Source organism: Exophiala viscosa (assembly GCF_022695815.1).
Source record: "Exophiala viscosa unplaced genomic scaffold EDD37scaffold_4, whole genome shotgun sequence".
Classification (NCBI taxonomy): Eukaryota; Fungi; Ascomycota; class Eurotiomycetes; order Chaetothyriales; family Herpotrichiellaceae; genus Exophiala; species Exophiala viscosa.
In genome coordinates, this window is record NW_026944356.1 from 180,613 (window position 1) to 193,936 (window position 13,324).

Here is a 13,324-nt window from a genome sequence, read left to right on the forward strand (position 1 = left end):
GGTGGATCTTAGGAGGTGGCACTCGGCGTGAATTTACCTTCCGATTTGCTTCAGTAGCCGCCAAGAGAACTTTTTGGTATGCGGGGAGAAAGAGCTGCGGGCGGGATCATTGGGCACACACGACTCACACAGAGTCATTCTGAAGACTCACATCAGCCCAGATCCAGTTACAGCACACCGATTTGGTGACTGAACCCTGACTCATAAGTCCCCTTCATTAGTGACCGCCTCTTCCCGCTACCATGTCCGAGTCGACAGATACCCTCCAGACCGAGCTTCCCTCTCGAGAGAAAGCACCCAAAGACAAGGCCTCAAAGAAGATGGACAAGAAGCCTGCGCCTGAAAAGGGAATTGGCAAGGCAGAAGCCAAAACACCACAATCCAAAGCTGGAGGAAAGAAGAAGAAGATGGAAGGAGCTGCACTCATTGGCATTGATGTGTCGAAAGATACCGACTTTTCAGAATGGTATCAGCAAGTTCTGTTAAAGGGAGACATGCTCGATTACTACGATATTTCGGGTTGCTACATCCTGAAGCCTGCCTCACAATTCATCTGGGACGGAGTACGCGACTGGTTCGACAGCCGCATCAAGAAGATGGGTGTCAAGAATTGCTCGTTCCCTCTGTTCGTCTCTGAGGATGTGTTGAACCGCGAAAAGGCCCACATTGAAGGATTTGCGGCCGAGGTCGCGTGGGTGACACACGGAGGCAGCACAAAGCTGGAAAAGAAGATTGCTATCCGCCCAACCTCTGAAACCGTCATGTATCCCTACTACGCCAAATGGATCCAGAGTTATCGTGACCTTCCGCTCAAGCTCAATCAGTGGAACTCGGTTGTGAGATGGGAGTTCAAGCATCCTCAGCCGTTCTTGCGGACGCGGGAATTCCACTGGCAAGAAGGACATACTGCTCACTTGACGGAACAAGAAGCGGGCAAAGAAGTTCTGGACATTCTGGACCTCTATGCTGGTGTGTATGAAGAGCTGTTGGCAGTTCCCGTAATCAAGGGCAGGAAGACGGAGAAGGAAAAGTTCGCCGGAGGTTACTACACCACTACGGTCGAGGGCTATATTCCGGCAACAGGACGAGGTATCCAAGGCGCAACATCACACTGCTTGGGTCAGAATTTCAGCAAAATGTTCGGCATCACCGTACAGGATCCCAACGCAAAGTCCGAGGAAGAGAAGAAGAATTCGCTGCACGTCTGGCAGAACTCGTGGGGTTTGTCTACCCGAGTCATTGGTGTGATGGTCATGATTCATGGAGACGATCGCGGCCTGGTCCTTCCACCTCGTATTGTCGAGACCCAAGTTGTTATTGTGCCCGTCGGTGTGACAGCGAAGATGACAGACGAGGAGCGAGAAGCCCTGTACAAGGAGGTCGATGGTCTGAAAGAGGTCTTGAAGGCTGTCGGTGTCCGGGTCGAAGCCGACTTCCGGGAGGGATATTCTCCAGGATGGAAATTCAACGACTGGGAATTGAAGGGTGTGCCACTTCGACTTGAGTTCGGACCTGGAGAGAGCAAAGGTCACTTTGTGACGACTTCCCGCCGAGACCTTCCCAAGGCCGACAGCAAAGGTCAGATCGCAATCACCGAGCTCAACACTGCTGTCCCAGAGCTTCTCGAGACTATCCAGAAAGACTTGTATGACCGAGCAGATGCCAAGTACAAGTCACATATCAAGAAAGTGACGAACTGGGACGACTTTGTACCGACGCTGAATGACAAGAACGTTATTCTCCTGCCTCACTGTCTTACGGAGGCATGCGAGGACCAGATCAAGGACTTGAGTGCACGCACGGCGGAGGAACAGAGTGGGGTGCCACAGGATGAACGTGCCCCGAGCATGGGCGCAAAAAGTCTTTGCATTCCATTCGAGCAGCCAGAAGGGATCGAGAAGGGTGTCACCAAGTGCGGGAATCCCAACTGTTCGAATCTGGCCGAAGCCTGGTGCATGTTTGGAAGGTCCTACTAGACAAGTACTCAAGAAGAGCAGAGCAGACTGCCCTTGACGGATAGAAGAGAGCGACGATATGAGTGATGATGGTGTTCGATGATATCCAAAGCTGAGAAGCACCGGCATTGCCGAAGGAGGTGTTGTTGTGTGATCACAAGACTTGATTGATGTCGACATTTCACATGGTGTACATGGACATGCATGGCTGGCCTGGGCTTAGCTTTATCCACTGCAAGAAAGCACTTTCGATAAAGCGATAAAGCAGATGATAGGAGAATTACTGCCAGGAACAGGTCAAGATCAACCCTGCACGCAGCCTGGAAGACTGCGGTCTGATACACAAGATCCAATGGAAGTCCAGTTAAAACATGACAGCTTATCGTCGGGTATGTATAAGGGGGTGCTTGGCGGGGGTGATGGTGATACATTATCAGCTAAATCTCTATCTGCTGCATCACATCTCACACCGATGCGATAAGAAGACTGCCTAGTGATAGGTAGCCAAACAAAGAGGCGCAACTTGCGCGGTAGATGCCAGAGATCGGATGTCGCCCTATGGTGTATTTGCGTCGATGAGCAAGATAACTTTTTTTCACAAGGCTTGAAAGAGCCTAGACCTACTCAACGTACGGAGTGCCCGTAAAGTGGCTTGATACTATTTTATAAAGAGTCCCAAATTCCCCATAAGACCCCGAGCGGTCCAGTATCCTTATCACAATCGCCAACGTGCTTCTTACAAGACTCCCTCTCTGCCCCTCTTCTTTCATACATTTTTCTCCTCTACGTACTGTACCCTTTCTTACCGTGACACCAGCAATTCAATAGACTCCTCTTCTCCTCTGCACGGTTTTCTTACTGGGCCCAACGTCATTATGCCCAATTAATTTCCACCACCTACCGCAGTGGTTTCATTGTTTTTTTTTCTCGCCATGCCAATTAGGGCGGAGGTGGAAGAATTTCTCAGATCATGGGCCGGCACCATCATCTGAGATTTCCTGAACACCTATACCTTTCTCCCCCTACACCTCCGCAGCCTTCTTCGTTCTTCCCGGCCACTGCTTCGTCCATTTTCGCAGTCACAAAACCGGCCGTCTATATTCTTCCTTTCCAAGAGACTGGTCGCTCTACAGTTCTTGCAGATACAGCCTTTGCAGTCGGAGACCGCATCCCAGGCTTCAAGACTTCTGCTGGTGAGTTTGAGTCCGAGCACTGGGCACGCGACTACCCAGCCAACCCCAGCAATCCCCGTTCGTGAAATAGACCTGACAGTTGTGACTCCCCAGCATTCTTCAACACCCTCCGAGCAAATCTGATTCTCGACCCCGATTCCTCTCCGCCCTCCCTCGCAAATACCCCGGACCTTCGACCGACCATGGCCTCCTCAGGCACCTTACCCCCGCCATCACCCTCGCCGCTCGCGCACAGCGAAGAAGTTGGGGCTGGCGAGGACGACACCGTGGTCGTAACCACGCCCGAAAACCCGCTCGAGTCGATCCCCGAATTGTCCACCAAACCCGCGGTGAGCGTCGACGACAAAGTCGATGCCCTCCATTTACTCGCCGACTCGGTCGCGCAGCAACGCCAAGTCGCTTCCAATTTCGTAATCTTCCACCCCTTGAGTATCGGCACATTCATCTTGTTCTTCGGCATGATATCCCAGTACATGTACAAAGGCCAGCGGTCCGATTGGTTTCTGATAGGCTCGACCTCCGCCGGAGTGTTGATGTCCATGCTGGTGACGGTCCGTTGGCTGGCAGGCGGGTATATCGACGAGGCGGAGAAAGTAGGGACGTGGAAATGGCTCGATCAGGGGCGTGACGCGGAGAACAGCCCCGCGGTAGGGGAGGCGGATGAGGTTCTCCTCTCGCGCTTCGGCGACGAAGTCATTGGGACGGTTATCCTTCGTGGGGAGAGGGATACAGGCGCGAGCAAGAAACCGCGCAGAAATGCACCGACAACAGGGGTAATTCGAGGATGGACCGTCAAGCGGAGATACCGCGGCAAGGGCGTCGGGCAGGGTCTGCTGGAGGATGCGACTAAGCTATGCCAGAACAAGGGCTGGAGTGGACCTGAGTTTGCGGAAGATCATGCACATAGCAAACGAATTCTGCCGTCAACGTTTAATAGCGGGTTCTCCAAACGAGACCGCAAGGCGCATGAGATGTTGGAGAAGGTTAGGGACGATATGGCGCCCAGTACGAAGAAGGGAAAGAGATGATTCTGGATTTGCAAGACTCTTTATGAAGATATTTATACCCCCAGGGACATTGGATTCGGTGTTTTAGAGGTTGGATGGGTAATTTAGACCAGACCATATGTTGATTGTCAAGTTAATGGCCAAATGTCATGTTTGACACTCCGAACTCGAAGCTTTTATACCGTAGACTCATGGCCTCGTCAAGAATAGATATCTATGACCTGGCAGCAGGATGTCCCCCTGTGTGCGGCACTCTTGCAAGATATTGGCCGACTTTTGAGTTCTCGGCCTTCGATATCCTCCGTAGTCTTTCATGATCACTCTGCAAATCGGCGAGTATGCGCAGGTTTTTGCTGAGAAGATCTCCGTTCGCCTCCGACCCATATCTCGGCTGATGGATGAGGTCAGTAGAACCCCAAGGACAGCTCTAATCTTTCCTCTGTTGCGCGGCGCGAGTGCCGCTTCGTCAAGTCGAAGGGTCTACCATGGTCTTAACTGCTCCGAAGACAAAGTCGCTCTGCTGTTCATAATGTTACAAGAAATATTCGCCCACAGGCTTTTTCGCAGGCATGCCCCTCGTGCCCTGCGGCGCCGCTTCAAAAACGCGGTACCTTCGACCCGGTGTTGCCAGATTCCACAGCACACCGGCACCACCACCAGATCCGTCACCGCCGACGGGCTCTCGTCGTCCTTGGTCGCCGTTGGCGCGGGCGATGCAGCCGCCATTGCTCCCATCTTCGCCGAGTTCCAGGATTGCAGCAACGTTGCCACATCTGTAGCAGTAGTTCGGCGCGGACCAGACTGTTACTATCGTCTTGTCGAACATCTCTTTGTAGCCTTCCATAACCAATTGATGGGCACGGGCGATGAGCGATAGATCGTTGTTATGATTGAAGTGTCGGACTATGTCGGCACCGAACAGGAATCCGGCGCCCCGCGGAGATAGACCCCAGCCTTCGATCTCATCCGGATCTGACCACAAGAGATCACACATGGCGCCTTCATGGGGAACTTCCTGTTTGCGGTCGATCATTCGGATCTTGTCGACGGTGTCAATTAGTGGTGAGAGACCGCCGTGTACGCATAAAACGGCGCCTGTTGTAGAGGTTGGAGGGCTGAATAAAGAAGGTGGTGGAGTGGCTTGGGACGGGAGACTCGATGGCGGTTCTTGGTCAATATCGGGAGCGGGTGACATCCGGCTTGCATTTGTTTGCGAACCGAGCGACAGACCTGCAAACTGCCGTCGGAGCGTCTTGCTGAGTATTTCGCCATTAGCGTTTAGCACTTCTGACTCGACGTCTTCGTCATCGGGTGGGAGGGTGGATTGTGTGTTGTCGTTGTAGGATGAGGATGTAGCTGGCGGTGGTACGTCGGTGGTTGCGCCTAGAATTAATGCGCCCAAAGCGAGGTAGTCGAACACTTCGCAGCAGTAACGCCACACATTGGCACTGCCGTATTTGCGTATACATTCGTCGTAGAAGCCGTAGACGGTTGTGATCTGCCTTGACTCGTGGTTCCCCCGTATTAACGTTATCCGGTCTGGGTATCGCACTTTTAGACAGAGAAGGAGGAGGAATGATTCGAGAGAGTAGAAACCCCGGTCGACGAAGTCGCCCATGAACAGGTAGTTTGTGTCTGGTACATCACCGCCTACACGGAAAAGTTCCATAAGATCGTGAAACTGGCCGTGAATGTCGCCACATATTGTTACTGGCGCGTCGACTGTGACCACATTGCCTTCTTCTATAAGCAGTTCTCTGGCCTTGTAACATATCTCGCGGACCTGAGGTTCTGGTATGGGTCGGCACGCGCGCAGTTGCGCAATGGCTCTGTAGGTTTGATCAGCAAGGTTCAGGCCGAGGAAAAGACGAAAGAGACTGGCCACTCACTTGTCGAGATCACTCATCGCAGCGCAGATGAGTCTCACCGGAGACCTCTGCGCATGAGTGTTGTTTGAGTGGTTTGATCAAAGCTGGGCGGCGAAGAAGTGACCGGGCAATTTTGCGCAGGACGAATTGTTCGTATATGCCTTGCGTTGAGAGGTCGCGCAAACCGAATGTGCTTCAGAAACGAGACTTGGAATTGCGTTTAGTGTGAGGTGATCTAGACAGCCTCGCTAAGGTCACAAAGTCGGAGTCTCAAGTATGATGCTGATGATGGAGGCGATTATCAGGTTGCGATGCGGTTTGAGTGCTTGCTTCGAGGAGATCAGATTAAAAATGGCTGGTGCAGCTGATAAGATTAGATTGCGTCAAGTGAGATCTTACTCCACACTGCAGACTGGCATCTGCAACCTGCAAGCCATTCATCTCTCGATCAAATCAGAGCTTCAGCAATTCGGCCTGTCCTCGTGTTCCACCATTGAATTTACCAACTTCGATATTCTCTACTGTACCATTCAACCCACATCAGGAACTGTGCAAGCCACCTTCGAACACTCGATCACCTACTTCGACAGGCTGTGTGAGCAGCATCTTAATCATACGTCCTGTCCCATACTTTCTCAGACCACACACATACAAATGGAGCAACCTTGAAGGGGAATCTTGAATCAACAACCACATTTTACACATCGACGACCAGCGACAGAAGTTCTTCACAATGCCTCCACATCTACACCCTCGTTCGACAGCAACATCCACATTGTTTGCTGGCACTCTACTCGCGTCTTTTGTTGTGGTGGGCATCCCGCACCTATTTCCATGCCCACGGCCACGGAAGGGATACGCAGATGCAGAAATCCAGTTCGATGCAGAAGGAAGACCAGTGCGACGGAAAGCTAGCCAAAATGCATCAGACACGTCTGCATCGTTGAAAGACTCCTCAGATCTGGACAGGGTGATGGTGCAACCACAAAATAAGAGCTTGCGAAAGGGCCTTGCACAACGCAAGGATATTGAGGAGGAAGCTGCGCTATTTCGCGAATTGCAACGAGAAGCAGAAGCATTAGACAAGCAAGGCCACGAGTGTCCTGTTCCTAAGCCAAGGGGTATACTCGGACGTCTACTGGGCTTTGAAGACAAGAATATGGTTGCTGCAGCAGATGAGAAAAGCTGAGATCGACATGATGATGGAACATTACATGAGATGTGCATAGTAGCACTCAACGAAGCATGCCTGAAGACCGCCTGTTGTACAGTCAATGCTGGAGGAGGGCTGGCCAGCGGAAAAAACAGGCGGTCATATCGAGTTGCGCAAACCCACTATTGAGTCCAGCGGTCACCCAGCGCACAAACAGAGTAACTTTCGACGTTGCGTACAGGTCGTCTGCTCGAGCCTAACGAGGTATGTTGAGTGTTTCGGCCGGAGCCTGCCACGTGGAAAACGTTTACTTCGACTGCGTTATCCTAGGCGGTCACCCAGCACATAGACTGAGCAACTTCGACGTTGCATACAGGTCGTCTCTGCAAGCCTAACGAGGCATGTTTAACGGTCTGGCAGGAGCTTGCCAGGTGGACAACGTATATTGCAAACGCGTTATCCTAGGCGAACTTCAGCACTGTAAGACCAGGTCGGCATGCTATTGACTCAAGGAGGACGTCGACAGCATCTCGTGTCGTTAGTGGCAAGAAAAACAGGCGATACAATGACTCCAATTTTCTCTAGGTTCGTGCCTGGGAGTACGCCCTTTCCAAGGGGCATTGGTATTCAAGAAAAAACGGTCTATCTCAACACAATTCAACTCGCCTCCCTCTCATCACCACCTCACTCATCCCTTTCCTTCAACTTCATTCCGGTCTTCCAGTCTACCTCCATCGCGATGCGAGTCATCCTGTCAAATATCGGCTTGCCAACGTACCTCCAGAACGCCCCCGCCCGCACACAAGTCTCCTTCTGTTCATTGATGAACCTTTCGAGGTCTTCCTTCACCGCAACCTTCAAGTTGGCTACAATTGTCATTGGCAGTGCAGACGCCTCCTCGCTTGACCTCTGCGAGCGACGGTTCTCTTTCTTGGAACCGGCGCTGCTCGGAACAGAAGCACTGATATGGGCGGCTTCGATACCAAGCTTCGTCAAAATCGCGGCGAGAATGTTCTCCCATTCCTCGTCCTTTTCGTCAGTCTGGCTAGGCCTGCGGTCGGCCCTCCGTTTCAGGGCGATGCTCGAAAGAAGCTGCTTCTTGTGCGCTTCGATATTAGACACGTAACCCAGGTTCCGTTTGATGACATCGTCAATCTCCTTGTCTGATGCCAGCGGATGCGTATCTGCAGAGTTCGCTGCACTGTCGCCATGTAGAATTCGAGCAATGAGTGCCACATCTTCGCTGCGGACGTTGATTGTATGCTTCTTTTGGTTCTTTGCAGCCTTTGATTGGGACTTTGCGGCTTTTGCGGCTTTCTTTTGCGCGCGGATTTCGGCCTTGGTGAGCTTTGGTGGAGGCATGGTTTCGGTGATTTGTGTGGTGTCTTCGGTAATGACCGGCTCGAGGAGGTTTTCTGCATCTTCTGCATCGTCATTGTCCGGTTGCGCAACAGCAACATCACCAGGCGCGTCTTCAGCTTCGGCGAATGCTTCCTCCTCTTCAAAATCGGCGTCAGGGTCAGGAGCAGCTTGCTCGGGGGGATTGTTATTGATGTTCAATTGTTGAAAGACATCTCTCAGCCCTGCGGGGTCCGTGCCCGTGGCTACGCTATACTCTGCGACGAGTTCTGCGATCTATTGGAAACATTGTCAGTATCAACCTGGGCGTGTCTCTTTGTTGCAAAGAGAAAGGGGCTCCTACTTTTCTGTGCCTTTGCTCATGCATCTCGTCGGTCTGGATGCACGACATGCAGTTGTGAGAGGTGCCGATTGCGTGCATGGTTTGGTGGTACCGGTAGCAAGGGATGGAGTGGACGCCGTAGCATGTCAGCTTGGCCTTGGGATTGCTCATTTTCATGGAGCAGGAGAAACAACTGTGCTCTATTTGTCACAGTCAGCTTCTGGCATTTTCTCTGGCGCCTGCGCAGGCAGAAAGAGTGGTTGTGAGAAGACTCACCAAGACCAGAAGCCGATTCCCATTTAAAAGGACTGTTTGGGATAGAGAGATCCATTTCGCCGAGAGAATTCTTGAGACCGTGTGAATTTGCTTGCGCCGAGCTTTCTTGATCGCCTTTTTGTGCCGAACGAGGGGAACGCGCGAGGAGAGACGCCGAGAGATTCTGTTCGTGATCGGTTGCCGGAGGCGACGATGCGAGAGTACTAAGCTACGACTATGCGACGACGAACGTGCAATAGGAGCGCGCGACAAGCAACAATGAGCACGAAATAGGAGTTCAGGAAGCAAGACGGTCAGTGACGAGATAAGATTGACAGCAAGGTCGATGATTGTTGTGGACGAGATACAGAAACGGACGAAAACAGAGAAACTCCCTGCGGTGAAATTTGGGGACCTCAAGTGAATGCTCGGACTGTGCAAAGTGCAAAGGGCGGACTGTCCTGTCGAGGCAGTGAACCAAGTCACTATCGGGTACGGCAGTAAAGAACCTTCACATGCAGCCTACGCAAACAATGGACTGGCGGATATGCACGGTCTGGACTGGACTACGACGGGACCCGAGAGAGATATGCTATTCTATGCGCTTGTATCGGATTGATCGGTTCCTGTTCGTTCAATTTGACCTACGACAGACCCAGGTGTTCCTTTGAAGGGTAAGGGACGGGATTATGGAGACGAAGAACAACAATTCGGCGCACAGCTGAATGTGGATACCGGGAGGATGTGTGGAAGGGCCAGTTTTCACACCATGATCAGCGGGAAAGTCGTCGTCATGGTGGTCAATTCGAGGGCAAACAAAGAACCAAGACACAAGTTTTATCAAGAAACATGGGGTATTATGATCTGGGCTGGCAAGATCAGTGTTCACTGCTATCGGCCCCTTCTGCGGGATCTCGCCACGCAGAGCCGCAAATTGGGTGCAATATCCAGAAGGAGAAGATGACAAGGCTATGCATAATAGGAGTACGCAGGACCACAGTCTGGACCCTGTGATCACAACCTGTAAGCTACATGGAGAGCAGGATTTGAAAATACCAGATATGCATTGCGTGTATATAATGAGCGTGTACATGTCATGTTTCATTACTCGTGGAAGTCAAACTCAACTTCCATCAACAATTCCAAGGCAAGTCCGGCTTCGCTTCCGTCCAATGTGGCTGTACTGTACGGCGTGTAGGCTGATTTGCTCTCTGGCCGTTTCATCTTCCCGCACACCCGCACATTGCGAGTCCCGGTCCGCTGGCTGGCCCTAGTTCGCGACAGACTCATCACGAACCAGCCGAGCTGTGCACCACACATAAGGATAATTCCTCTGGTACCAGTTCACAAAGGTCTTTCTGAGCGCGATTCTCGGCACAGTCGCCCAACTACCGCCGAGACAGATATTGTGCTTGTCATCGAAGAAATCGGCAGTATACCCCGGGTACAAGTCCATCGCTTGGAATCCTTCGTGCGCAGCCAGAGAAGTGCTAGTCCACTCCCACAACCCACCAACGTCGGCTTGGCCGCGGAGACGGGCGCTGTCGGTGACGGGGGTTGGGTGCCAATTGCGGAAGGCGATGTTGGCATCCTGCATGTCGATGAAAAGAGAGCGCGGGTCTGGGTCTAATCTACTGTCGTCGCTACTGCTACTGCTGGTGGCAGCAACAGCGGCGTTAGAGGAACCGTTGGATGGCGGTGTCTCTGTTACGCCTTCGTTCGACAGATGTCCGTTGACTGCGGAGATCAATCCGCTGGGGACTTTCTCCATGGTCGTTGCTTGTTGGTCTTGGACATATTTGTACAGACTGCGTGCTTCTTCCAGCGTCGGAATACGCCCGTTAGACCACTCTGCGTAGGAAGCGAGTTCGTTGTAGGATGCCATAACGGGCCAGTCGAGCGCGTATTTGAGCGGAATTAAGCCGTAGACTGTTCGAACGGCCTTGCCTTCGATCCAAGCTGGGCTGGCTACGGCTCCAGAACCGCTCGAGTGGCCGTTTGTGCCGTTCGAATGGGCACCGGTCTTCGTCGCGCTGGTGGTAGTGGTAGTCCACGACGCAGGGAAGGAAGTCTGATGGGTGACTTCCAAGAAGCGAGCATATTCGCCGTTGCTGATGGGTCGACTTTGTGCTTCGAACTCCTTGACCGCGACGATGCGAGATGGTCGTTCATTGTCCCAGCCAAAGTACCTGTCAGGACCGTCGTTGTTTTCTGGGTCGTCAAGGCCGATGTTGACTTTACCAGCGGGAATGGCGTGCCATTTGTTCTCCGTACGCTTGGACTGGGCTTCGGCTGCTAGGGCTTTGAAGTCTGGCACTTCTCGCCCTGGTGGTGGGAGAACCCGCTCGCTCTGGAGAAGCATGTACAGGAAAGTCTCCAGGTGCATGGCTTCATGTTCGTAAGCGAGCCATAGTCGTCTGCCGAGTCCGCGGTCTGTGAACGCTTCGCCGGAATTGATCTTTTGGGAAATCCTGGCGCGGACACGGTGCTGATAGTTCAGGATATCTTCCAATGGTGGCCAACTGTCTGGAATTTCGCTGTGATCGTGGCAGACCTCGGGATTGTCCACATCTGGCAAGAATGGTCAGCTTTGTGTGTCCAGCAAGAAACACGTATGATTTACCTGGATCGATTCCTCGCTCAAAGATGGACCAGTAGGAAGCCGGATCTGTTGGCTTTCCACCAATAGCCTTAGTGACATGGATGTCTATGGACAGTAAGCTCAAGTCAACACTCAGGAACAGTGAACTTGCCCGCGAATGTTGGTATATGACCGAGATAGAAGATCAAGTCGTTCCGCAATTGGATGGGCTTGTTCAATAATTCGTCTCTGGGGACCATGGATTTGGTGACGACATCCCAGGCAGCCCAGAGTTGTTGCCAATCGTTTAGGGACGGCACAGGCCTCGCCGCAAACTCCTCTGGCCGGGTCGGGAAGTTGATGTTGGCGGGAGAAAGGAGATGAAGGACTAGACATGTTAGCTACAGCCATTCAAGCGACATAAAAATACCCACAATAATCGTTGCTCTTGTTAGCGTAAGCCATTTGTGGGATGAGGCCTGCAGCGTGCCAAAGCTGATCAGTTTCTGCAACGGAATATTTGAATGCGTCCTCCAGATGGATCTTCTCTCCCTTTTCGAAAGTAAAGTCAGGAGTCTTGATGTCTTTCAAAGCGACGTATGAGGCTTGATGTTTGTTCTGTTCCTCGACGTACAGCCCTTCGATCCCCCACTCATCCTGCCTAAATGCTTCGTAGCCAATGATGTCGTTGGCATGTGACAGCCCATTCCGGTAAAACTTCTCGGTGGTACCTGGATCGTCGTTGTAGGCATGGAACACCTTTTCGGCATTCTGACATCCATCAAGTCCAACCAGCAGGGAATCTGGGTTGGCGAGGACATTTTTGAAGTTCGCCAGAAACTCAGCGGCGCCTTCTCTGCTAAAATTGCCCAGGGAAGAACCCATGGTCATGACACAGGTGGTCTGGCCGTGGTTACGGGACCGTGGCAGCCAGGAAAGGGCGTCATCATATGTGCCGTGCAATGCGTGGAATGTCACATATTGATATGTGTTCGTGTCAATTTCAGAGAACGTTCGCTTTAACTCTGGCAGAGAAAGGTCCAAGGCGTAGTATTCGACCGGCTTCTTGGCCTTTTCGAAGGCCTTTAAGAGAATGTCGATCTTGCGGAGATTCCTTGTTCATCATCAGTAGCTTCACTAGATGGTCAGGGTTGTGTAGAAGAAAAGCCATACCCGCTTCCAAGTTCCACAAGACGAGCATGCTCGGGGAGGCGTGCGGCGATGGCATTGGCGTGAGTGTTGAGAGTCTCGATTTCAGCATTGGTCAAGTAGTATTGATCCAAATATGTAATGTCTTCAAACAGCTTCAAGCCTTGCTCTACAACATTTGTTTAGTGTTTGTTCCACACAACTAGAACCTCTGTACCATCATAAAGCAACAAAGTCGGGAAGGTGCGCGGTCCGCCCTTAGTGGGATTCAGAGACTGACGAAGAGTCCCTAATAGTGACTGATCTGACTTGTCGCTTCGAATGTCGAGGATAGGCACCCCGGCAGGTTCGTAAGAGCCCATGGTCAAGATGCTTCGGTACTTGGAGTTTCACTGACAAAGCACGAGGTAGCAAGCGGATGCTGTTGAAGGAAGGCACTGATATATATAAGAATCAATAGGATCGTGGAAACTATGAACTAC

The 13,324-nt window shown here is 52.0% G+C and overlaps 6 protein-coding genes across 6 annotated transcripts; 3 read left to right on the forward strand and 3 right to left on the reverse strand.

The window, feature by feature from the left end:
- The first annotated feature begins 88 nt into the window (after nt 1-88).
- On the forward strand, nt 89-2,100 carry EDD37DRAFT_354385 (prolyl-tRNA synthetase). The gene has a single exon (XM_062811809.1). It carries the CDS (start codon nt 243-245, stop codon nt 1,974-1,976), a length of 1,734 nt encoding a protein of 577 aa, XP_062670553.1. The 5' UTR covers nt 89-242; the 3' UTR covers nt 1,977-2,100.
- A 565-nt stretch (nt 2,101-2,665) lies between these two features.
- On the forward strand, nt 2,666-4,432 carry EDD37DRAFT_354392 (uncharacterized protein). The gene is made up of 2 exons (XM_062811810.1): nt 2,666-3,148; nt 3,242-4,432. Exons 1-2 carry the CDS (start codon nt 2,926-2,928, stop codon nt 4,174-4,176), a joined length of 1,158 nt encoding a protein of 385 aa, XP_062670554.1. The 5' UTR covers nt 2,666-2,925; the 3' UTR covers nt 4,177-4,432.
- EDD37DRAFT_354399 (serine/threonine protein phosphatase) lies at nt 4,432-6,346 on the reverse strand. Its single transcript, XM_062811811.1, has 2 exons — nt 6,045-6,346; nt 4,432-5,984 (listed from the first exon to the last, which is right to left on the reverse strand). Exons 1-2 carry the CDS (start codon nt 6,059-6,061, stop codon nt 4,688-4,690), a joined length of 1,314 nt encoding a protein of 437 aa, XP_062670555.1. The 5' UTR covers nt 6,062-6,346; the 3' UTR covers nt 4,432-4,687.
- A 410-nt stretch (nt 6,347-6,756) lies between these two features.
- On the forward strand, nt 6,757-7,212 carry EDD37DRAFT_649015 (uncharacterized protein; the record flags this gene model as incomplete). The annotated part of the gene is made up of 1 exon (XM_062818092.1): nt 6,757-7,212. One exon carries the CDS (start codon nt 6,757-6,759, stop codon nt 7,210-7,212), a length of 456 nt encoding a protein of 151 aa, XP_062670556.1.
- A 648-nt stretch (nt 7,213-7,860) lies between these two features.
- EDD37DRAFT_649016 (uncharacterized protein) lies at nt 7,861-9,028 on the reverse strand (the record flags this gene model as incomplete). Its single annotated transcript, XM_062818093.1, has 2 exons — nt 7,861-8,811; nt 8,879-9,028. The coding sequence occupies 2 exons, from the start codon at nt 9,026-9,028 to the stop codon at nt 7,861-7,863; spliced, it is 1,101 nt and encodes a 366-aa protein (XP_062670557.1).
- A 1,129-nt stretch (nt 9,029-10,157) lies between these two features.
- EDD37DRAFT_627680 (C-type lectin protein) lies at nt 10,158-13,319 on the reverse strand. The gene is made up of 6 exons (XM_062816388.1): nt 13,060-13,319; nt 12,867-13,011; nt 12,128-12,807; nt 11,866-12,081; nt 11,736-11,819; nt 10,158-11,683 (listed from the first exon to the last, which is right to left on the reverse strand). Exons 1-6 carry the CDS (start codon nt 13,202-13,204, stop codon nt 10,383-10,385), a joined length of 2,571 nt encoding a protein of 856 aa, XP_062670558.1. The 5' UTR covers nt 13,205-13,319; the 3' UTR covers nt 10,158-10,382.
- Between the last annotated feature and the right edge of the window lie 5 nt (nt 13,320-13,324).

Bases quoted from the DNA above. Each gene is read 5' to 3' on its own strand.
- EDD37DRAFT_354385 (XM_062811809.1), top strand. From the start codon at position 243: ATGTCCGAGTCGACAGATACCCTCCAGACCGAGCTTCCCTCTCGAGAG.
- EDD37DRAFT_354392 (XM_062811810.1), top strand. From the start codon at position 2,926: ATGGGCCGGCACCATCATCTGAGATTTCCTGAACACCTATACCTTTCT. The intron at 3,149-3,241 runs GTGAGTTTGAGT...GTGACTCCCCAG, and splicing joins AGGCTTCAAGACTTCTGCTG to CATTCTTCAACACCCTCCGA.
- EDD37DRAFT_627680 (XM_062816388.1), bottom strand. From the start codon at position 13,204: ATGGGCTCTTACGAACCTGCCGGGGTGCCTATCCTCGACATTCGAAGC. The intron at 12,082-12,127 runs GTGGGTATTTTT...TAACATGTCTAG, and splicing joins TAACAAGAGCAACGATTATT to TCCTTCATCTCCTTTCTCCC. The intron at 11,684-11,735 runs GTAAATCATACG...CATTCTTGCCAG, and splicing joins TGAGCGAGGAATCGATCCAG to ATGTGGACAATCCCGAGGTC.